The sequence below is a fragment of the Dipodomys ordii genome, unplaced genomic scaffold (genome assembly GCF_000151885.1).
Source record: "Dipodomys ordii isolate 6190 unplaced genomic scaffold, Dord_2.0 Scaffold40, whole genome shotgun sequence".
Lineage (NCBI taxonomy): Eukaryota > Metazoa > Chordata > Mammalia > Rodentia > Heteromyidae > Dipodomys > Dipodomys ordii.
Window position 1 is genome coordinate 13654657 of NW_012267256.1, and position 23298 is coordinate 13677954.

The 23298-nt window shown below is 40.2% G+C and overlaps 1 protein-coding gene across 1 annotated transcript in view; it reads right to left on the reverse strand.

Annotated features, from left to right (window-relative positions):
* Positions 1 to 23298, reverse strand: part of Glis3 (GLIS family zinc finger 3) — a 447811-nt gene that overhangs the window by 20139 nt on the left and 404374 nt on the right. The window contains exon 9 of the mRNA XM_013018480.1: positions 11973 to 12148. Within this exon, the coding sequence (XP_012873934.1) occupies positions 11973 to 12148 (176 nt within the window). The remainder of the gene's footprint in view (positions 1 to 11972; positions 12149 to 23298) is intronic.

Consider the following 23298-nt stretch of genomic DNA (forward strand, 5'->3'; position numbering starts at 1 on the left):
GGGGTCTGGTCGTGGGGCCTGAACTCTGGGCCTGGGCACTGTCCCTCAGCTCTTCAGCTCAAGGCTAGCGCTCTACCACTTGAGTCACAGTGCCACTTCCGGGTTTTTTCTTTTTTGCTTATGTGGTGTTGAGGAATTGAACCCAGGGCCTCAGGCATGCAAGGCAAACGCTTTACCAACCGAGCCAACTTCCCAGCCCCAGGTTTGATGTTTTGAGTCATATTTTCTGAGTCAGAGAGGTCACTAAACCTGGCCAGATAAAGAACAGACAGTAGAATCGATCAACTAAACCCATCCAGAGACATGTTGACCTCTTTTAAGAAACTATTCTAACATTAAAAATTTACTCAACTGATCTTACCTTCATCTCTAAGGAAGTAGAGTTAATAATATATTTCCCTTTCTCAGCCCAAGATTATAATGAAGAGTTAGGTATCTATCCAACAAATAGTGTACTCGGTGCGTTTTTTGTATTGATGTAAAATTATGTCTGTACAAGTTTATTTGTGACACACACATTGTAACAGCAGTGTAGGCACTACCACTGATTTCACTGATGCGGATTAAAACAATGCTGAATCAGCTGATATCCACATATGCAAAGCACCTTGGGTAATCACTAGACTAATTCAAAATTCCTCACTCATTTGGCCATAATGATGAGGGAATTTGAGAACTTGCTTTGAGATGTGTGGATATGAGGTTAAGTTTGATGAAAGAATGCAGGAAGGGAGGGGTTGGTGGTTATATTTAAATGACCTAGAAAAATGCCTAAAGGTTTGTTGTTTTTTTTTAAATTTCTACAGACTTGCATCTTAGAAGGTCTAGTTTTTAAAGACCTTGCAAAAGAATGAAATGGAGGGTTTAGTCAGAACAGTTTGGTTACAGAGGGAAAATTCCTGTAATCAGAATGAGCACTGACAATTTTAAGTAAACCAGCAAGAAATTTTAAGGGAACTAGGGTTGTTTTGCTCCCTGGTGCTGAATCTACATGACCTGAACGGGAGCACATCAAGGGACTTGTAGCATTTCATTGTTTTTGTTTTATGTTTTATTAACATAGTGGCTTTACTACCAGTAACTCTGGGATTCCTAATGCATGAGTCTTTGTTTTTTCCCTCTTTAAAGGAGTTCCACCCGCAGTTCTTCACTTCTTTTTTCTTTCTAAACCATCAATTATTTACAATATATACACAGAAAACTTCAATTTAAAACCCAAGAATTAAAAGGCACAGATTGTCGCTAACATGTTTCGTCCTGAAGAGTTCAACAGAGCCCCTAAAATAGTTCGAAAGAAAATATTTAATTGATTTTGAGTTCTAATCACCAGATGCCAAACCTCATGAGTTTCAACTACAAACAATATACTGCTTGTGAAAAATTGTCATTCCATCTCTCAATGACTGAAAAAGCACTAGTTCTACAACAATGTTCATTAAACACCCACCCATATATATTTTTAAGTTAGGTGGTAGAGAAGCTAGAATAACCAATGAAGATTTTTTTTTCCTGGATGTTTCCTTCTCCTCAAGACGTTTTTGAATTTGAATTAAGAAAACGAACTACCACCCTGCAAATGATACAACTAGACTTTCAGAGTCAAAGATAAGGTAACCATTAACTAAGGACTACAAAAACCCATGTTGTAGTTCCTGATATATAATGCCTGTGATTACTAAAATTTCCTGTAGTGTTTGATCAAAGTATGAACAGATGTTCAATCACATTACTAGCTAGAGAAAAATTAAAACAAGTTACCCATCTTTGCTGTACAAACCAACTAGCAACAATGAAAGTAATGTCACGTTCCAGTGTGGTGCTGGTGAGAGTATTGAGAAGAAGAAACATGGTAGTTCCTGTCCAACTCTAGAATGTGTTCATCCACTAGTCCAGCAGTTTCTCCTCAGAAACATTTCTTGGGCTGGGATATAGCTCAGTGGCAAAGGGCTTGTGTAGCAAGCGCAATACCTTCTACCTTCGGTTCGATCTCCAGTACCAAAAAAAAGTAAAGACAAAAAGAAAATAAAGTTAAAAAAACAAAGGAAATATTCCTTGAAAAATTGTGCAAGAGGTCAATACATGTCTGTTGAGTGTTTAGGTCAACACACATAATATACATCAATATGGAAAAATAACAATGGCAATGCTAGAAACAAAATAAAGATAAATATGGATGTCCATTAATGAGGAATTGATTTAAAAAACACACAGGATGTCTGTGAGAAAGTCACCATGAGGGGAAAAAGGAACTTATCTATGTATATTGACCTGGAAAGCAAAAGCATGTTTAAAAATGTTAATTTATAAAGCAAATGAATATCAAGAACCGGTAGCTCAGGCCTGTTATTTCAGCTACTCAAGAGGTTGAGATTTGGGGATTGTGTTTCAAAGTCAATATGGGTGAGCAAGTCCATGAGACTCTTATCTACAACTAAGAACCAAAAAGCTGGAAATGGAGCTATTGTTCATGATGTAGAGCAACTAGCCTTGAACAAAAAAGCTCGTATATAGTGCCCAGCCCCTGAATTCAAGTCCTTGAACTCTCTTTCTCTCTCTCTCTCTCTCACACACACACACACATACACACACACATACACACACCCAAACGAGTCATACAACAAAATCAGAATTTAATGCCATTTTTATGACAGAGCATGTGAATATATATCTCTACATATATTTACATATTACATGTGAACATTTATAGGTATATGTGTGTGCCTATGTGTGTACACACATATATATATATACATGTATGTAATGTATATATATACATGTATATGTACATAGACACACTTTTATTTCTGTAAGCATCTTAGTCCAAAAGAGTGCTCACAGATCTCTATGAATAATCATTACCCTGGGGCAGCTGAATTGGGGTAAGCATAGGCTAGGAGAAGACTTAAATTCTTTTGTAAGTACAATACAAATACTAATTTTTTTCTTTTTGTCGTTAATGGGGTTCAAACTTGGGAGTCTGGGCAGTGTCCCTGTACTCTTTGCTCAAGGCTAATGTTCTATCACTTTGAGCCACAGCTCTACTTCCAGTTTTCTGGTTGTTAACTGGAGACAAGAACCTTATTGAATTTCCTACCTTGGCTGGCACTGAACCACAATCCTTACACCTCAGCCTCCTGAGTAGCTAGGATTACAGGTGTAAGCCACCCATATCTGGCACAGTAAGAACTCTTAAAAGCTAGAGCAGGTTAATTTCTTCTTTCATAATTTAAAACCTGAATACGAATTTTTATTGTGGTTAAGAACTGGTTTCAGGAAGTCAGGCTTGTTTGAGAAGTCAGGCTTATTAAGTTTCCCCAGTATACACGTTTGTAAAAACATCACACATACTGCATAACAATGAACTGATCACATTATCTCTGAATATATTACTGGAGGAGGAGTTGGTCACATATCCAATGTGACTGTGGAGGAAACAGAGTTATAGAAAAAGTCAGTAGAGGAAAGGTGTTTGGAGATAGGCAGATAGCAGATCTGAACTGGAATCTAATATATAACCTAATGGTTATGAACGTTTGAGAAACTGAAAATACTTTGGAATTAAGGAACTTGTATTTATGGGCATTGGGGAATCCCTAAAATTCCACTTCCACATGGTGACAACTGCCCAGAATTTCACTGCTGAACTGTTGGTATCAGCCATGTATTAGGAATCTTCTTAATATGGAAACAGTCCCAGGAAAGTGGTTCTATTTTAAATGTACCTTAAGATGGCAGCGTGTTGCCTCATTCTATTTCCAAGTGTACAACATCCCAGGCAGGTGGTCAACGCTGTGAATCAAAAGAGGGGGAAGCAGGGAAATAGGCAGGAAGCACTCAGACAAAAAGATGAACCCAGGAAACTTGGGTGTTGCACTTAATTTGGCTAAGGGCTGGCTCCAGCAAGCTAGAAGCTATAGCCAAACATCTTTCCCTTCTTCTTTCTATTATTTCCTATTTATTGGAACACATTTTCTGAGCACATAACTGTGGGAAGCATTGTGGGAGGACGCTTGCCTTGTCCAAAGAAAACTCAGGGTTTAACAACGATATGTTAAACAAATCATTTTAACATCCTCATTGATCAAATACCTACTGCACATTTTGGGGATGGGCTTAATCTGCATTTGTGTGTGTGTGCTCACACACCGCTGCTTGAAGATCCTTTAGATATTTATGTTACACATACAGATTACTCACAGTTCAGCCATCCACAATCAATCTCTCATGCAGCTCTTCTAGTTAAGGTGACTGCCTTAAATCCCTCCCACAGAACTCATGTTAAGATGTTGAGTGCGTCTCACATACCCACCTAAATTTAACATCTTTTTTTTTTTAGAATTAACACACTGTCAGAATTTATCAAGTATTACTTATGTAAAGTGGGAACTTGGGGTAATTTTGTAGTAATTAAGTATATGAAAGTAATTAAGGATTTCTCTGAATCTAATCATCAGTCCCCAGTATCTATAGGCATTAATAACTTCAGGGTCGATACTGAAAATTACTCCTGATTATGAGTGCTGATGATAACAGCCAAACAGCATAAAGAGTATGCACTGGCTCATTTCTTTTGTGAATATGTCACAACTTTCCCAGCAGAGTCAGTAACACTGTTGATTTATAACCAATTACACATGTCTTCCTGAGATTCCAAGAAATGGTGACCCACTCATGCTCAAGTGGTAAGCAAGGCTGTTTCTAGACTTTCCTTTTATTATGACAACCTCACATTTACAAGTGTGACTCAATTTCCTGTGGAGGAGTATGCTTATTGTCTTTAAAATGTGCTTTAAGAAAAAAAAAGGAGTAATCTTTCAAGATTTAACACTCTAAATCTCCAGCAATGAGATCAGTGTGGCAATGACCCAAACAGCTCCTCCTGGAAAGTTCCAATGGACAATTACTTCAAGTAAATAGCCAACAGAGGAAGAAGCTAGATGGACTCCTATCTGCCTTGGCATTTCTATTTAAACGTCAGTTTCCTAAGATTTCTATAGTTTGAAAGATGCTTTGGTTCCTGAGCTGGGCAAGCCCTTTACAATGTGTTTTGTTCTTTAAGGCCTGTTGAGAGCTAGAAACTCTTTGCTTCCCCCATGCAGTCCATCTGAACTAGCTTGACAAGCTTACAGCTCCATACTGAGGTAGGAAAATGCTACCATTGTCTGGAAACTGTCTGGCTTGCTTCTTCAAGATCCACAGGCAGGACATGATTTAAATCAGGAAAAAGACAGCTTAGACACCACAGCAGCTGTGACCGACTGAGAAGCTCCCCACTTCCCACTGATGCTGTGTAATATCAAACAGGCCACACGAAGGAGGGCACCTCATGGTGTTTTCCTAATGAAATCTAATAACTGGACCATGGATGATGAAAATCTTTTCACCCAGAGGGGTGAACAAAAAAACAAAAAAAAGTAAGAGGAAGCAGTGGAAATGTAAGAGAAACCTATGAGAATGAAGTTGAAGGGCATTTCATGAGGGCAGACTTCTGTTTCCCAAGAAACAGTCTGAACCAATCTGTCTGTGAACTTGGTAGTCCTGGTACCATTTTACAGATCAGAAGACCATTCCAGACAGCACGCCTATCATGTTAGCATTATTAACAGAGCTTCAGTTTGGTTAAGTATAAGAAGGCACTAAAATCTCCTTCCTTCCTTCCTTCCTTCCCTCCCTCCCTTCCTTCCTTTCTTCCTTCAGCTTGAATTCAAGGCCTAGGAGTTATCCTTGAGATCTTTTCTTTTCCTTAAGGCTAGCACTCTACCACTTTGAGATACACCTCTACTTCTGTTTTTTTAGAGATTAATTGGACATAATCCCTCCCCCATGGTATAACCCCTGCTTCCACTGTATTTGATGTTGGTATAATTTGTGGAGGGGAAGGGAAAAACAAATCGTTTAAATAGGGATACAGGTGGACCCATTGTAACAATGAGATATACAAGACGTTATGTTGAAAAACAAACTTTACAACCTTGGTGTGTGTGGGGGGGCGTGTAGATGGGAAGGGATGGGAAGGGGAAACAAAGAGGAGGGAACAATGCTTGATAAGAAATGTACTCACTATCTTGCCCGTGTAATTGTAACCCCTCTGTACGGTATTTTCACAATTAAAAAAAAAAGAATCTCACTGGGACTTTTCTGCCCAGGATGGCTTTGAACTGCAATCCTTAGAGCTCATTCTCCTGAGTAGCTAAGGCTACTGGCTTAAAATCTTGATATCTTCTTTTGTATTCCCAAGACAAACTTGAGTTATTTTTGTCCACCTTGAACCTTCTTTCTGCCTGAAAATGACACTCGATGTGTAGAATACCAGTGTTCCTATTGTGTCTAGGAAGAAGTAACAAAGCAAGTGAAGCAGGCCTGGGCACTGTTGGATGATTCTATGGGACATCTCTTCTGCCATGTAGGGTTACCTATTAGACATTTTGTTATTAAAAAAAAGAGTAACCCCAGCAGAAGTGTTCCTAGTGTAAATAAATTTGGGAAAATCTTGTATTCTTCACAACTATTTAGTTAAAATAAGCAGCTCACTGGGAATCCAGGACTGAAACAGACTATTGAAATCTTTTACTGCCAGCAACAGAATATTCAAGAAGGATTTGGGTCAGACAAAACAGCCTCTAAGGTTTTGAGTGATCATTAAACATGTACAAAACAACTAATGAAAAATGTTTTCTATAGGTGCTGAGTCTAGTGCATGAGATGGAGGGGTGAATCTTTCCTACCTCAGGGCCATACAAGTCTGGGGGTGCACCTCTCCTGAACAGGTACCCCAGGGATGTTCTCATTTCTAATTTTATTCCAACAGAGCAGAAAGGGCTTCTGCCTATGTAGCATCTCAGCTGAAGAGCTTTTCATTTCCTTCTTTTTATTATTCCAGCCCTGCTTCCTTAAGAAGGATTGTGTGCAAACAAACACACTTTCATATAATTTTGATATTCTCTCTTTGGTACCAGTTGCATCTAAGAGAATGAACTCTATTTAAGGGATTGGTGTGGGTGTTTTATGTGAATAGTCCCTTATAACCCTATGAGTTAAGAGTTTACTGTCTCCATCTCATGCTGTTCTCTGTATAATGCTCTATGTGATTTTCCTAAAATGCCAGATTGACTTCATGGTATAGCACTACCCAGAATGTTCTGTGGTCAAAACTCCCTTTCTAAGTTGACCTTGTGATTCAGTGTCCTTCTCTCCATTTTGTGCCTTAACCTGTACACTCCAGTAGGACACACATTCTCTGTGGCTCTCCTCTAAGCTATTTGTTTTCTTCCCTCTGCTCTGCCCTTTGGATCCCGTTCACCAGGAATGGTTTTCCATACCCAGCCTGCCCAATGAACTATTTATCTTCAAAGTACATTTCAGGTGTCCTTTCTATAAAGCCTTCTCTGAACACATTGGGAGTCATGCCTTCAACTATTGCATGCATCGCAGAGCACTGGTTAAATGGCGTTCACGTCTGCCTGACAGAGAGGATGGCCAATGAACATTTGCTTAACTGACTTGGCCTCTCCTAGAGGGGCCTAAAAGCAGGCAGGTTGTGAAAATGCTGTTCTAAGAATTCCCATGGCATGTGAACAACCTGGAGTGAATAGGGCATTTAGAAAGAAACTATCCACAACACCAAAACAAGATGCACAAATATTAACTCTCAGGCAACTAATCCTGGCAAAATTTTAAAGCTTGCCTGGGCATGAGAATCGACAAAACAAGAAAGAAAAGAAAAAAAAACCCAAACCTAGGCTTACATGACTAGAGTGTCCTTGTGTTTACATCAAAAATAAAGGCCTAAAATGTACTAAGAAGTTATCTTAGAGAAGTCACTCAAATAGAAACCAATACGTGCCATCAACCTTCAACACGAAAAAGGACACCTCATCCTCCATACTAGTGAAGGCAACATGAAGAGATATAGAAAGAATAAAAGTGAGGTGAAGAAGGCTGATAAATCAATGCTTTTAATATTTATCAATCTATCAATATACATTTTTTTTCAAATTTTGTGTTCTTGGATGTGGCACTGTGGCTCAAGTGGTAGAGTGCTTGCCTTGAGCTGAAGAGCTCAGGAACAGTGCCCAGGCCCAGAATTCAAGGCCATGACCAACAACAACAACAAATAATAATAATAATAATAATAAAAATTTTGTGTTTTTCACAATGTTTATTTAAAATAACAGGGTCACAGGAAATCCAGGACTAAAAAGTCCATATATGTATACGCTTGTAAAGATTCACAGTTCTGTATGTACACGTACACACACACACACACACACACACACACACACACACACAAATATATATATACCCAGCGCATACAATGTCTGATCTCATTATCATTAATGGCATGATTAATACAACTCAACGAACTTCATTTCTTCTTCATCTGTAAGACCAAAGCTGCTCTGAATTCAGGCCTGCTATGGCTCCATGTAATGCAACAGCATCAACCTATAGGCACCTACATTTATTCCTGGAAAAAATGTAAACACCCACTTATTTGTATGTATTCCACTTAGATTCAAGCTTATTTAAGAATGTGACTTGGAAATGTGGGCCTCTTGTTAAAGGTGCCTATTACAGTCGGGTATGAGTGTCCCATGCCTATAATCCTAGGTACTCAGGAGTCTGATATCTGGAAGATCAAAGTCCAAAGTCAGCACAGGCAGACAAATTCACAAGCAACTATTTCCAATGAGCCAAAAAAATGCCAAACTGGATGCATAGTTCAAGTGGTAGAATGCTAACTGTGAGCATGAAAGTTGAGTGAGAGCATGAGACTCTGTGTTCAAGCCCCAGTATCAGCACCATTTAAAAAAAAAAACTATCAGATACTTGGTCAAGACAGAGATGCTTAGACATTTTTTATGTTTACAGTCTTCATTTCCATCTCTAAAAATATAATGAAAATATCTCTCTATCACCTCTACCTACTATCGGGAGAATAAAAAGAGCCAATAAATTTTGTCTTTGTCCTAAAGAATAGTTGATGAAAAATGTCCATGCCCAGAAGGCTCTAGAATGACAGTTTTCCAAATCTGCTGGATAAAAATGAAGACTTCTAGACCCTGTCTCTTAGTTCCTAGTAATCAATGGTCCAGTGGCTAATATAGTGGCGTTCCTTTTTTAAGCTCATCCAGCCCCCACTCACCATCTTCCTGGAGAGAGGCAGGATGCACAATTTGTCTAACTATATCCTGAATCGAATTTAAGACCAATATTAGTAGCTTGTCATTGGTCATAGGAATGTTTAACCATTGGGAAAAAAAGTTTAATGTTTTCAATTTCACTTGGACAACAGATCCATTATTTATTTAACTACAAAAAGGGAAAGGTGAAAAAAACAGTATTTTACCAAAATAATATGAGTATATTCCATATATGAGTATATTCCATTTGTCCCTCATTATGCATTTGCCAAATGAGAACATGCCAATGAGTCAATTCAGTAAATAAATATGAAATGCATACTCTGCACTAATGTTGTGCTTGCTGCGGGTTACCATCAAAATCTCTGCTCATAAAGAGTCAAAGAATAGAAAGGGAGTAGATGGAAGAATATCAATTAAAATAGGTTCCTACTGTGTGCCCACTCTGTTCATAAATAGTCTAATAAAAAAGAGAAGGGAGTAGATGGAAGAGAATTAGCTAAGTAAGCTCCTACTGTGTGCTTATAATGGAGGGTGTATAAAACTCTCCATACTAGGAATATGAACTGAAATTCAGTAATTTCCCAGGGCTATGTCATTTAGTTAACTGATACTTAAATTCAAATTGGTCTCATTCTGAAATCCCTTTTCCAATTTTTATTAGAAAGCAGAAGGAAGGAAAAAGAGGCAACCACCTATTCATTATTCTGCCACCCTGATCCCAAAACTGTTAATATTTTACTGAATTCTTTTTCATTTTTTTCTACAGGGAGCTTAATTTCATTGTAATCAAAGCAGGTACATTTCACTGGCTCTAGGACCATTGACTGGAAACGCTCCCTTATTCAATATTGCAACATAAAGAAAAAAATCACTACCAATTATAGGATGCTATTTGACTATGAAGTAAGCCCAGACTTTGGCAATGTTAAAAGGTAAAGGTTAAAAAACATAAAACAAAAAATGTGTCTTAAGAGTCAGTGACCTGCTACCTGTATCCAGAAAGCCCACATCTTGCTACCTAGCTTCTTGCTAGAGGGGTACAGGTGGGTTTATCACCCAGAGGCACACGTGACCTCCATGTCATATAAGTTCCTTGATTGTGTTGGAAGAGGGTGCCATTTACCTAAAGAGAACTTACTTTGTGTGGCTCCCAGTACTCATTATGTGTATAGCAGAAATATTTCTTAGCAGGGTGCTGGTTGCTCACACCTGTAATCCTAACAACTCAGGAGGTTGGTATCTTCGAATTGTGATTCAAAGCCAACCAGGAAAGTCTGTGAGATTCTTATCTCCTCATAACCACCAGAAAACGGGAAGTGGCACTGCAGCTCAAATTGGTAAGAGTGCTAGCCTTGAACAAAAGAGTTCTGGGATAGTGACCCAGGCCCTGAGTTCAAGTCCCACCACCAACCAAAAAAAAAGAGAGAAATATGTCTTGTTGAGTAATTACATAATTTAAGCTTAAGAAGAAATTTATGGACAGAAGAAGGTAGAAATTACCAAAGGCCTAAAGACTGGTGAACGTGTAAATATTAATAAACAGATTATATGTCTACTCAGGAGAGATGAGGAAATGGATAAAACTTTGAACCAGAGCCAATGGCCTTAGCTTTTCAATGTTTATCCTCCCTCAGCTGACCTTTGACTTCTCATTGCCTTCTCCTTGCTGCTCAGGCCTCTACTTTGAGGCTCTTATCCAAGTTTAGTTCCAAAAAGCAATGCTTGATACGGCTGCCATCTTGGCAAGTTATTCACACTTACACTTGGTGTGAACACCAATTTACATTGGCTTGGGGAAACCACCCAATAAGTTTAAGTTAGAACCCATATGGAATCAACCCAGGAATCAGCAAGAGGCAGATAGAGGAGTTATTTTTCAGAAAACGCTGAAACAGACTAATGGATGGTGGTCCTTCTGCTTTTACAGAAAGTCTGACTGCCCAGGGCGTTAAAGGCTTTGATAGTTTGAATCTGTATGATTAGGCACTTCAACTTCCTACACAACAATGTACCAGGGTATGTGCCTGAATTGGCAAAATGAGCTTGAAACAAAAAGAAACCAAGCTAGGCACTTATTCAAGCATGTTCCATGTTGAATATAAGATTGATGCATTGTAATTTCTCCTGTTTCCTTATGTCCTTCCTCTAGGTACCCAATAACAATCTATCTGTGTTTCCTGACTACATAGGATGGACTGTGTCCTATCCTCTAAGAGACAGGATGATAGGTCAGAAAATTCTGATCTTACTAGAATCAATCTTACAGACTAACATGGAAGATTACCTAGAGTGAGCAGAACTTCTATCAGAGAGTTAGAGGTAAGGTATAACCAGAGTGACAGACAGAACAGGAACATGCAGGTGTCAGACCAGTTAGGGTAGATGTCACTCATCTAAGGTATAAAGGATGAGAGAATATGGATTGTGGGAATGGACACAGATCTAGGCTGGACAGCCAAGCAAGGACACAATGTGTCTTGTGTTTTTCTCTCTCCTGGGATGCTGATTGTTCAGGGGCAGGATAACATGTTGGGGCCTATTCTTAAGGTCTCAGAGCCAATGGGTCCATAAATGGAGCATTGCTTGGGCTGACTGGGCAATTATTAACTATGTCATCAAGTCATGCTATTTTAGGGCAAAGTGAAGGAAATACGATAAGATTTTTATGCCTGTTAAGTCTGAAGTTTTAGTAGAAAATCCTGAATGTTTAAGTCTGATGTCTAACAGAACCTTTGAAAACCGCAAGTGCTCCGCAGAATCTCTACAAAGCAACCACAGCACACCATCACTTTGTAACATTACAGCAACTTCCAGTTCCCCACTTACCTTGGACGTGGATACCATTTGGTTGAAAAGAAGAGCTTGTCTCTGGCTGATAGGACTTCAGGTGTGCGCCTGGGGACTGCTGGGTATGGGAAGGCTGTGTTCTCTGCAGGGCTGAGGAGGGAGCTGGAACTCTCCGGGGACTGATATGGTGAGGTGAGAGAGCAGGAGGGGCGAATCTGAGAAGACAAAATTATAATAGGCAATATGATAAAGTGGCAGGAACAATGACAGACTTTCCACAGCCAATAATAATTCCTCCTCCTCCTCCTCTCCCCCCTCCTCCTCCTGCTCCTCGTCTTCTTTTGTGTTGGTACTCGATCTTGAACTCAAAGCCTGGGTGTGTTCCTTAGCTTATGTCTTATTTACTCAACACTGGTGCTCTACCATTTGAGCCACTGCTCCACTTCCAACTTTGTGCTAGTTAATTGGAGCTCAGAGGCCCATGGACTTTCCTGCCCAGGCTGGCTTTGAACTGAAATCCTCAGATCTCAGCCTCTTGAGTAGCTGGGATTACAGGTGTGAGCCACTGGCATCTGGCTCACAAGCCTTTTTTTTTTTTTGGCCAGATCTAAGGCTTGAATTCTGGGCCTGAGCCCCTGGGCTCCTTTTGCTCAAGGCTAGTGTTCTTGAGCCACAGTGCCATTTTCAGGGTTTGTTTGTTTGTTTTGTAATTGGAGAGAAGAATCTTACAGACTTTCCTGCTAAGGCTGGCTTGAAACTGTGATCCTCAGATCTCAGCCTCCTAAGTAGCTAGGATTACAAGTGTGAGTCACAGGTGCCCAGCTCCCAAGCCAATTTTAAGGCCCGATTCTGGTTCTACACAAGTGAGAACCAGCCTTTTGTTTAAAAACGCCTTCAGGATCTCCCTCTATAATTCTAACCAATGAGTTCTTGGTTGAGATATTGAGGGAAGAAAAAATACCCACAAAGAAAAACTCAGTCAAAGTCTGGGTTTGTCAGCCTTCTTCAACTTCACACAAGTGGTCTTCTCTTTCTTGCTCTTGTTCCTAATGTATTTATAATGTGATTTTTTTTTCTTCGTATGTTCCTCCCCCATGGTATAACCCCTGTTTTCACTGTATTTGATGTCAGTGCCCTGCATCTTGTATATACACTTCTTTAGCTTGGGGAGGGGAAGGGAAAAAACAAAATGCTTAAATGAGGATACAGGTTGACCCACTGTAACAATGAGATGTACAAGACACTATATTGAAAAATGAACTTTACAATTTAGGCGGGGGGGGGGGAAGGGAAGAAGGGAGGAGTGTAGTTATGGAGGTGGGAGGGAAGGGATGGTAAGGGAAAAACAAAGGAGGTAACAATGCTGGATAGGAAATATACTCATTACCTTGCTCATGTAACTGTAACCCCTCTGTACAGTATCTTTACAATAACAAATGTATTTAAAACAAAGATGAGATAGCAAAAAAATGTTAATCTGATTCACTTAATATCACTTTACCCTCTATATGTGTTCCATAACATGATGCTCTATACCTCAAATATATCCTGTAAAAATTGTTTAATAAACAAATGAATAGGTTTTCCATTAAAAAAAAAAGATTCTAGGTTTGGTGAAATTCAAAATGTATCTGTGTCAGGCCTTTTTTCCCCCTGCTAGTTTTTAAATCCACTGGCATTTCAGGGGAATTTAATCCGTATGTTTCTGAATCATTTACACTTAGCTCATAAACATTTTGTTTTGTAAAACATGTCTGAGGTCCAAGAAGTGTTACAACTCTTTCTTATGACCCTCTGTAATTCTTATTCTCTTTAAACAATACATTTTCTTTTTTTCCAAGAATAAATTAACTTAAACCTCAAAGGTCAAGTGTGGCTCAAAACCCAGAACCCAGGAGGTCTACATGGGTTCGGGTGCTTGGCAAAGGACACTCCTAATGGAGCCGAGTGACGGCAATGTAGGACATCTTTTGTAGTAAATGCGATAGCCACAATTTATGTATTTAAACAAGGTGAAATCACTCCGTGACCTGGGATACTACACTGCTCGTTTGATTTTAAGGGAAAGCTGGCGAGATCTGAACCACTGGGTTTAAAATGACAGTTTATCCTTTCTTTTTTCTTTGGCAACACTGGAACTTGAACTCAGGGGCCTCAAGCTTGCAAGGCAAAGACTCTACCATTTGAGCCACACCTTGAGACTCTTTCTCCATTTCCCCCCTCCCTGGCTCCCTCCCTCCTGATCCTGGGGTTTGAATTCAGGGCCTGAGCTCTTTTGCTCAAAGCTGATTCTCCACCACCTGAATCACAGTTCCAACTTTTCAGTGGTTAATTGGAGTCAAGAATCTCACAGAATTTGCTTCGAACTTTGATTCTTAGATCTCAGCTTCTTGAGTGGCTTGGATTACAGGCATAAACAACTGGCTCCCGGCATACAGTAGATACTTTTAAACAGGGTCTCCCTTTACGCCAGGACTGTGATCATTTTACTTGTGAATCACTGTGATGCTGGGAATGACAAAACATATACCATTGGACCCAGCCAATAGGTCTCCCCTCTATTCAGCTGGAATGACAGTTGTACACCACCAAATAGCCACTGGCTGAGATGGGGTATTGCAAACTTTTACATCCAGGCGGGCCTAAAACTACAATACCCTTATCTTCACCTCTCAAGTAGCCAGTCTATTCTTGCTAACACCAAAGCACAGGTGTCATTGTGAAAACAATGGTACAGCTAGACACTGCACAGAGAAGCCAAATGATACTTTGTTTTCCAGTTCATCAGGGGCTACCATGAGTGATTGCAGTGAAATGAAGCATCAGAATCAGATGGGGTTAAAAATAAGTGAATAATGAATTATTTAATCCCCCACCTCCGAATAAAAGACTATTAAACTGAAACTTAATGAGCTCTTTTTAACACTGTGTGGAAACACAAGCTCTCTCGCATAGAGGTCGCCATCTGTTTACATCATCTCTTTCACAGGAACAAGCAACTCCATTTGGTGGGGGCTTTTGTGAAAGATGATAGATGATAAAAAAAAAAAGGGAAGATGAACCATCAAGTTCATGAAGTAATTCAAAATATCCGGAACCAGAATATCTAATAAGGCACAGCTTTCTCTATTTGTGTTGCAGGAGTAAAAAAGTAGGGGACAAAAATGTTCAGTTTCTTTTTGTTTTCCCATCTCTGCTAGGAAGTCTGATGAGACTGTAAGGAGAAATCATAAAGGGAGATCTGGTCTTGTAAAGTACAGCGGGCAGTGGAGGCATAAGGAAAGCAGCTGGGTAAGGAGGTCAGTTCTCAGATCTCTTATGTTTTCACTCTACATAAGGAGAGCAGGAATTAAGGGAGCTGTGCTAAGCAAATGTGTGTTTTCCTAAGCACATCATCTAAAGTGGAGTTACCCTGCAAAGATGTGCTGACTGACCACCAGAGGAAACAAAGCAGATGCATCTTGGCACTGCCCTGAGAACATGTAGTAAAATGCATATGCTAGGTTTCCTTGCAAGGAAGCTATTTCCAGAAGCCATGTGTCCTTCAGGTGTGTCCTAAGTTGCTCTGAGGTTGTACGGGAAGAATGAGAAATCACAGAATAACAGACTTTGGTGCAGAAGGCAATCTACACTGCCTTCTAATCCCTGGGTCCCAAGACATCAGTTTTTCCTGATGTCTCTATTGTGTTGAGGAGGGGGGTGAGGAGCAAAGGAATAAGATATTTGGATTGTCTAGTTTTAGTTCCTTGTTTCAGAATGAAAGATTACAACATATCTGGTGGTGGTTGTTTACACCTGTAATCCTAGCTACTCAGAAGGCTTAGATCTGAGGAGCATGGTTCGAAGCCAGCCAGTCAAGAAAACCCCTGTGAGACCCTTATCTCCAATTAACTACTAGAAAACCAGAAGTGGAGCTGTGGCTCAAAGTAATAGAGTGCTAGTATTGAGCAAAAGAGCTTGGGGACAGTGCCCAGGCACTGAGTTCAAGCCCCACAACTGACCACAAACAAAAACAAAGAAACACAAAACAAAGATTGCAATATGTTCTCCGTGGTTTTCTGAGTTCCTTCTGGTGCCTCAGTTACCTTCCTTCTGTTGAGAACTGAAGGAACAAAGAGGAACATTTGGCAAGTTCATTCCTCATATAGTCTATTGATAAGAGGAGGAGGATCCTCTTTCACAATCCCCCATCTCAACCAGACCTGTAAGTCTGGCTCTCAAACACGGCTGATTATCATGGAGTACAAAAGGTGGGGGAAAAAAAGGGAAAAGAGGTAAAGTTTCTCCAAAGTGCAAAATCTTACAGTTCTATAATTTAGAAAGATCTAACCAAGGGTTCAATGAACATTATTAGCACTACAAAGCGGAAGCCTGAACAAAGGTGAAAGGCCAAAACTTATTTGAACATTTCAGGAATCATTTACAATGCAGACACCATGTCTGTCTGTCTGTAAATTCTCTATAGATGAATGATCCTATACAGTTACGTGGGAATTGCGAATCATCTTTAACTAGTCATTGGCTCAAGTTCCAAATCCTGGTCTTTTTTTACTGTCAGGTTGATATACAGAGGGGTTACAATTACACAAGTAAGATAATAAGTACATTTCTTATGGAACACTATAACACCCCCTTCCTCTTTTTCTCCCACTCCAAACTCTGGCCTTATTACTTGCCTATCAAATATTATTCAAGGATGTGAGGGCGATCTGGCTGCGACATCTGTCACCCCATTGATCGCCAGGGTTGATTCGGCTGATCTGGCTGGCTAGGCGGGGGTCCCCTTCCTCCCTCACCGCTCCATGTGCGTCCCTCCCGAAGCTGCGCGCTCGGTCGAAGAGGACGACCATCCCCGATAGAGGAGGACGGGTCTTCGGTCAAGGGTATACGAGTAGCTGCGCTCCCCTGCTAGAACCTCCAAACAAGCTCTCAAATATTATTCAATATAGAACAACACTATTTAAATTTAAAAATGTAGTAGGTACACAACCCCAAGGCTTTAGTATTGTTACAGTGGGACCTGGGAACATTATGCCTCCCACCCCTTTACAGGTTGCTTTTTGTTAATTTAGATTGGATTTTTTGTTAGTGAAATAAATGAGATAATATGGCCTAAAGGCAATATAATTTCAGAAGCTGTTATATTACCTCACATAAAGTAGCCTTAAAGCTTAAATTCTTCTAAGAGATTACATGTGTACATAAAGTAGGCTTTGATCTGAAAAGAAACCAGCATTAAAGTTTTAACTTTTACATCTACAGAGGAATGAAACGTACTAAGAAGTGATCACTGTTATCATGCAATTGCTATGAATAAGAGAATAAATGAATAATAAACTAACAAATAAGAGAATTTATAACTTAAAAAGTCTAGCATATAAGTGAATTTATAAGTAGGATTAAAAGCTAGGGCTAGTGGCTCATGCCTGTAATCCTAGCTACTCAGGAGGCTGAGATCTGAGGATCACAGTTGAAAGCCAGCCCGGGCAAGAAAGTCTATGAGACTTATCTCCAAAAAAATCACCAGAAAACATAAGTGGAGCTCTGTCTCAAGTGGTAGAGCACTTGCCTTGAGCTGAAGAGCTGAGGGACAGCGCCCAGGCCCAGAGTTCAAGCCCCATGACCGACAAATTGATTTTAAAGTATGACAGAAATAATCTTGTTATTGCCTAAAGACACTATGTAACAAATTATTGAAAAAAATCTTACAACTTATTGTTTTCAGTTTAATCTTTAATACATTTGATTTCAGGTTAACCAGCTCCTGGAAGAGTGGCAACAGCAAATTAAAATGAGAGGAGCGAACAGAAGAGGGGTTGAAAAGGTGACAAACAGTCCCACTGTTAGAGATGGGGCTGGTAGGTGCTTCAAACAGCCACTGACAAAAAAAGCAATAGAAGAACCTAAAATAATGCAGGAAACTGAAAAGTCTAAGACCATTTAGTGCAAAAGCAAACAGCAAATGAATAAAAAGCTCCTTCTTATTAAGGCTTAAGGTTGGGTAGAGCTACAAAATCCTATTTTCTGGGAATCTGCAGGTATTTTTTACCCTTATATTCTTTTTTTTTTTTGTCGGTTGTGGGCCTTGAACTCTGGGCCTGGGCGCTGTCCCTTAGCTCTTCAGCTGAGGGCTAGCACTCTACCATTTGAGCCACAGCACTACTTCTGGTTTTCTGGTGGTTTATTGGAGATAAGAGTCTCACAGACTTTCCTGCCTAGGCTGGCTTTGAACGGCAGAGCTCAGCCTCCTGAGTAGCTAGGATAACAGGCCTGAGCCACTGGCACCTGGCTTCAACCCTTATATTCTTTAACCTATAGCAAAATGAATATGTTCTGAATATTCTACTGAGAAAGCACAGCATTTTTTCAATTAAAGGAAGTTTTCATGCTAAAATAAATCTTAAAAATGTGAATGCAAGCAGAAGTTGTAGCTGTTGACCAGTTCAGTCCTATGAAAAAATCTCACTCCCTTATTATCACAGGCCAAGGTAACATCACTGTAATTTATTCTGACTTTAATTATGTCTAAGAGTCAGGAAGAAGACCTTCTGGCACCATTTTCAGGACCAGTGCAGACCTGCTGTGGACATTTTGAGGATTTCATGCTATCCAGCCTGCTAGTCTCTTCCTGATGAGATAGAAGACTATGTCAAGTGGCAGACCACAGACAGGGATGGTGGTGATGGTGGTGGAAATCTGTGCTTACCAGAAATGGAGCACCAAAAAGCAAACCAGAGACCTGAGTCAACTCCGTTTTACTCTCTCAGTGGGGGAGTTTATGGGCTGAGCAATGGTTTGCCAAGGAAAAAATGGGAGGGTGGAGGAGGTTTAAAGGCTCATAAAAGACACTTCGTAGGGGGAGATTTCAAATGTTTCTGCAAACATTTGTCTCCACCTCAGAACACAGCTGATGCTCTGAGACAATCCGTTAGAAACACTCCTTTGCATCTAGCCCCTCCTCTTGTTTCCCTGCCCCACTTTTGCTAGCACCAAGCGCCCCAGCTGTGTAATGGAGTGGGCCAAAGTCAAAATGGTCCCCTTCCCTGGAAATGCAAAACTCCACGCTAGCATTTTCTGGAACAAGAAGTCACAAGCCAGTTGAAAAAACAGTTAGGCATGGCATGCAGAAACAATGTGAATGGAAGGGGAGAGAGGTGGATGGATAAAGACAAGTCAAGAAGTCAGACCCATGTGGACTGGAATCTTGCTCTATTGTTTTTGGTCTGGGTAATCTTGAATAAATTCTGTAAATTCGCCAAACTTCAGTTTCAAGTATAAAAGTTGTCACTGGCGACTATGAAGTATGGTAGAATATTTACTTATCTATTCAGGACATATTTATTGAGCATTGAGGAAGTTCATGGCACTGTTGTTCAGCACTAGAGATAGAGCAACAAAGGACATGGGTCCTTGGAGTTGTGGGACTTATTTTAGTGTGAAGAGAGCAAGCAAGCAACAAACACATTTAAGTAGGCAAGGTATGTATTCAGCTAGAAGAAATTAATGCTGTGGAGAACAATAAACAATAGAATAATAATTGATGTAAATACAGAGTACATTCAAGTCCCCTTCCCATTTTTTGGTCATTTGTGGGGCTTGAACTCAGGGCCTGGAAACTATCCTTCAGCTCAAGGATAATGCTCTACCACTTTGAGACATAACACCACTGCCAGTTTTCTGGTGGTTAACTGGAATAAGAATCTCACAGACTTTCCTGACTGGGCTGGCTTGAACCGAGATCCTCAGATGACAGCTGAATAGCTACGATTACAGGCATAAGCCACTGGCACCCTGCTAAAGCCCTTCTTACATTAATCCAGTCTTGAATGCTGTACAAAGTTTCCTGCCCTCCCCCACAACTGTATTAGAATATCTGCCGAGTTCTTAAGAACAAAATGCATCAGGACTCATTTCCATCTGACTATTCAGAAATGAAATCTAAGGTTCAGAGAAAGGTCTAATTTCTTGGTACCAGATTTCTCAAGGGAGGGCACTGATGCTGTAAATGGAGATAATCCTGCAGTGTTCTAGCTGGAGGGTGACTACAGCACAACTTTTTATCGAGGAATGAAAGAGATCCAGAAAGGTGTAATGTTTGTCCCAATTGGTAAAGCTACTTGTTCAGACATCATTTTCAGTAAGGTAAGAAATACCTTCTGGAATGCAAAGCAACTAAGTGCAGAGGGAATGGTAAAATTCTCCTAAGGACATGTGAGATTTTAATCCTTATCATAAACTGATGGACCGCATATCATATACATATGTGTGTGTGTGTGTGTGTGTGTGTGTGTGTATGTGTGTGTGTATGCCAACAAAATCTGACAAATGCTGTCTATTTACTTTGGTGAACTCTGGGTATATATCCATTGGTCTTCCCTGTCTATAAGCCCGAAGTATTTGTTACCTTGTAAGTTCATTTCTTCAAACAAAATTTCCTAAAAGGCCATTCTGTAAGACAAGTCTGTGTCCTACACACTTACTACTTTTCTTCATTTGTGTTTTACATACATATATTGGAGTTCCAGCCAACAACGTGGAACTGGGTTTTAGCACTGCTCTGGGTAGTTAACACTTTGAAAAAGAGGAACTTACGTGTTTACATGATCAATTAGATTAAATGTGGGTTGGTATGGGATTTGGATAGCTTTTCCCCTTCCCCCCCCCATACTCTTTCTTCCACTGGACACATGGACCTCACAAAGAAAGGAGAACGCACTAGAGCAGCTTGCTTCATTGTATTCACACACAAAAATATTATTGATTTGTTGCCAAGGAGGAGAAATAATGGATACAAACTGGTCTACATGGATTTGGGGCGGATTTTTTTTCTTTATTTCTCCAAGGAATTGTGGGGTATCATCTGTGGAGGTTTTAAAATTCATCTGTGAAAACTAATCAATGAGAAATAGCTTTAGCAGTGGGTCAACTGCAGAGGGGGCGGAAAGAGTCCTTTTCAAAACCTAAAAAAAGAAAAGCACAGTTTTACGGATTTTACATCTGATTTAACATCTTAAAAAAAAACAATGATAATACCCCACTTTGTATAGCTGGACAGCGCTCCATTTTAGTAGACTTTCGTGGTCTTTATAACCATTTATGAATCACTTCATGAATTCCTGGCTGACTCATATGGGTGACTATAGTATCTACTTAAGACCTCCCTTCTGCTTCACAAAAGAGACACTTGGACTCAGTTCAATCCAGATTTGTCCCCAAATGAATCACAGCACGTTACTGGGGGAACTGCAAATTGAATTCGGCTTCTGGGACAATCAAGACCAGCTTTCAGTAACGAAGAAACGGCCGCTGGGAAGTGTGGGTAATTGCAAAACTGTCCATCTGGACAGGACCAAAGCTGGCGAAGAGCTCTATTCTATGTGTGTCTGAGGACGTGGTCTCTAAACAAAGAGCCGAATCCCTCCTTTGGAAAGGTTTCAGGCCCCTGTCTGCTTGTGAAAGGCTGGGCCAATACTAACTGCAAATAATGCAGCAAGTTAAATAAGACCAAGATTCAAAAATGATCACTTCTTCGGGTGATGGTGGGTAACACTTATAATCTTAGCTCCTCAGGAAGCTGAGATATGTGGATCGCAGTTCAAAGCCAGTGTGAGCAGGAAAGTCCATGGGACTCTTATCTCCAACTAACCACCAGAAAACTGGAAGTGGAGCTGTGACTCAAAGTGGTAGAGTGCCAGCTTTGAGCAAAAGAGCTCAAGGGGAGCACCCAGGCCCTGAGTTCAAGCGGAAGGAAGGAAGGAAGGAAGGAAGGAAGGAAGGAAGGAAGGAAGGAAGGAGGGGAGGGAGGGAAAGAAAGGAAAGAAAAGGAAGGAGAGAGAATGAAGGAAGGAAGGAAGGAAGGAAGGAAGGAAGGAAGGAAGGAAGGAAGGAAGGAAGGAAGGAAGAAGGAAGGAAGGAAGGAAGGAAGGAGGGGAGGGAGGGAAAGAAAGGAAAGAAAAGGAAGGAGAGAGAATGAAAGAGAGAGAAGGAAGAAAGGAAGGAAGGAAGGAAGGAGGAAGGAAGGAGGAAGGAAGGAAGGAAGGAAGGAAGGAAGGAAGGAAGGAAGGAAGGAAGGAAGGGGGAGAAAGAAAAGAAAGAAAGATAATTTAAACAGAAAAAAGAAAAGGGCTGGGAAGGTGGCTCGGTGGTAGAATGCTTGCCTTGCATGCATGAGGCCCTGGGTTCGATTCCTCAGCACCACATAAGCAAAAAAGAAAAAAGCTGAAAGTGGCGCTGTGGCTCAAGTGGTAGAACGCTAGCCTTGAGCTGAAGAGCTGAGGGACAGTGCTCAGGCCCAGAGTTCAGGCCCTAAGGAAAAAGAAAAAAAGAAAAGATCACCTAAGCCGAGTATGAGAAAATGAGAACTATAAAAGCAGTTACTGCTGAAATGACCACAAGATACACATACATATATGTATATATATGTTTATAGGGAGAGAAGGGGGGGCAGGGGAAGAGACATATTGCAATTCTGGGAATAGAAAAAGTGATCTAGACTGGGTATATGCAGTAGGTTGTAAGTCAAGAAAACAAAACAAACAAGGTATCAATACCCAAGACAAAGAAGTGTATTATTTATTTTCCAAGTAAATGCTAAAATAATGCCCAGAGAATTGCTATGGAAATGAAAAGGAAGATAAGGAGAACATCTAGAGTATGTCAGAGAGAGGAACACTTTGGGATCAAGAGCTGACGTTTTCTGGGGTTTATTTTGACTATAGAATTGGTTGTGACTCAGTCACTGGTTTCAGAATCTGATGTGATGAAGGGGGAAAAGAAAATAAAAGCGGATTCTGTTAGGTCTTCTTTTCAAAAACCCATTAATCAAAACAAAGTTATCCACAGTAGTCATGAACATTTGATGTAAGAAAAATAAAATCTGCTATTGTAAAAGAAAGTTTCTGTAATAATATCACCCCCTTGGGCTGCGACAAGCAGCTAAACAAAGGGATTAACTCATAGTCCTGCAGCAAAGGGAAGAATATCTCTCTTGTTCAGCATGGTGTCTGATACAATGTTCAATCTGTTTTGCAACAGAACGCATTAGATGAAAGAAAAACATTCACAAGAGAGTGACATTAGGATGCCACATGAAAATTGAGGGAAAAGGGTTTTTGGCCAAACATGAGTAAGGGAGGCACAGGTATATATTACATATATATATATATATACTACCCCACACTCATTTCCTGGTTTCAAATGCAAACATGAGTTTCCTGAAGATACCAAAAGATCTTTAAGAACTAAGTTCAAAAACGTTATTCTTGCCAACTGAGCCAGGTGTTTTTGAGCACCTGGAAAATTCAAAAGTCAGTGTAATCCATGGATTTTACAAGAATCACTGCTAGTCAGTAATGGCACATGCTGT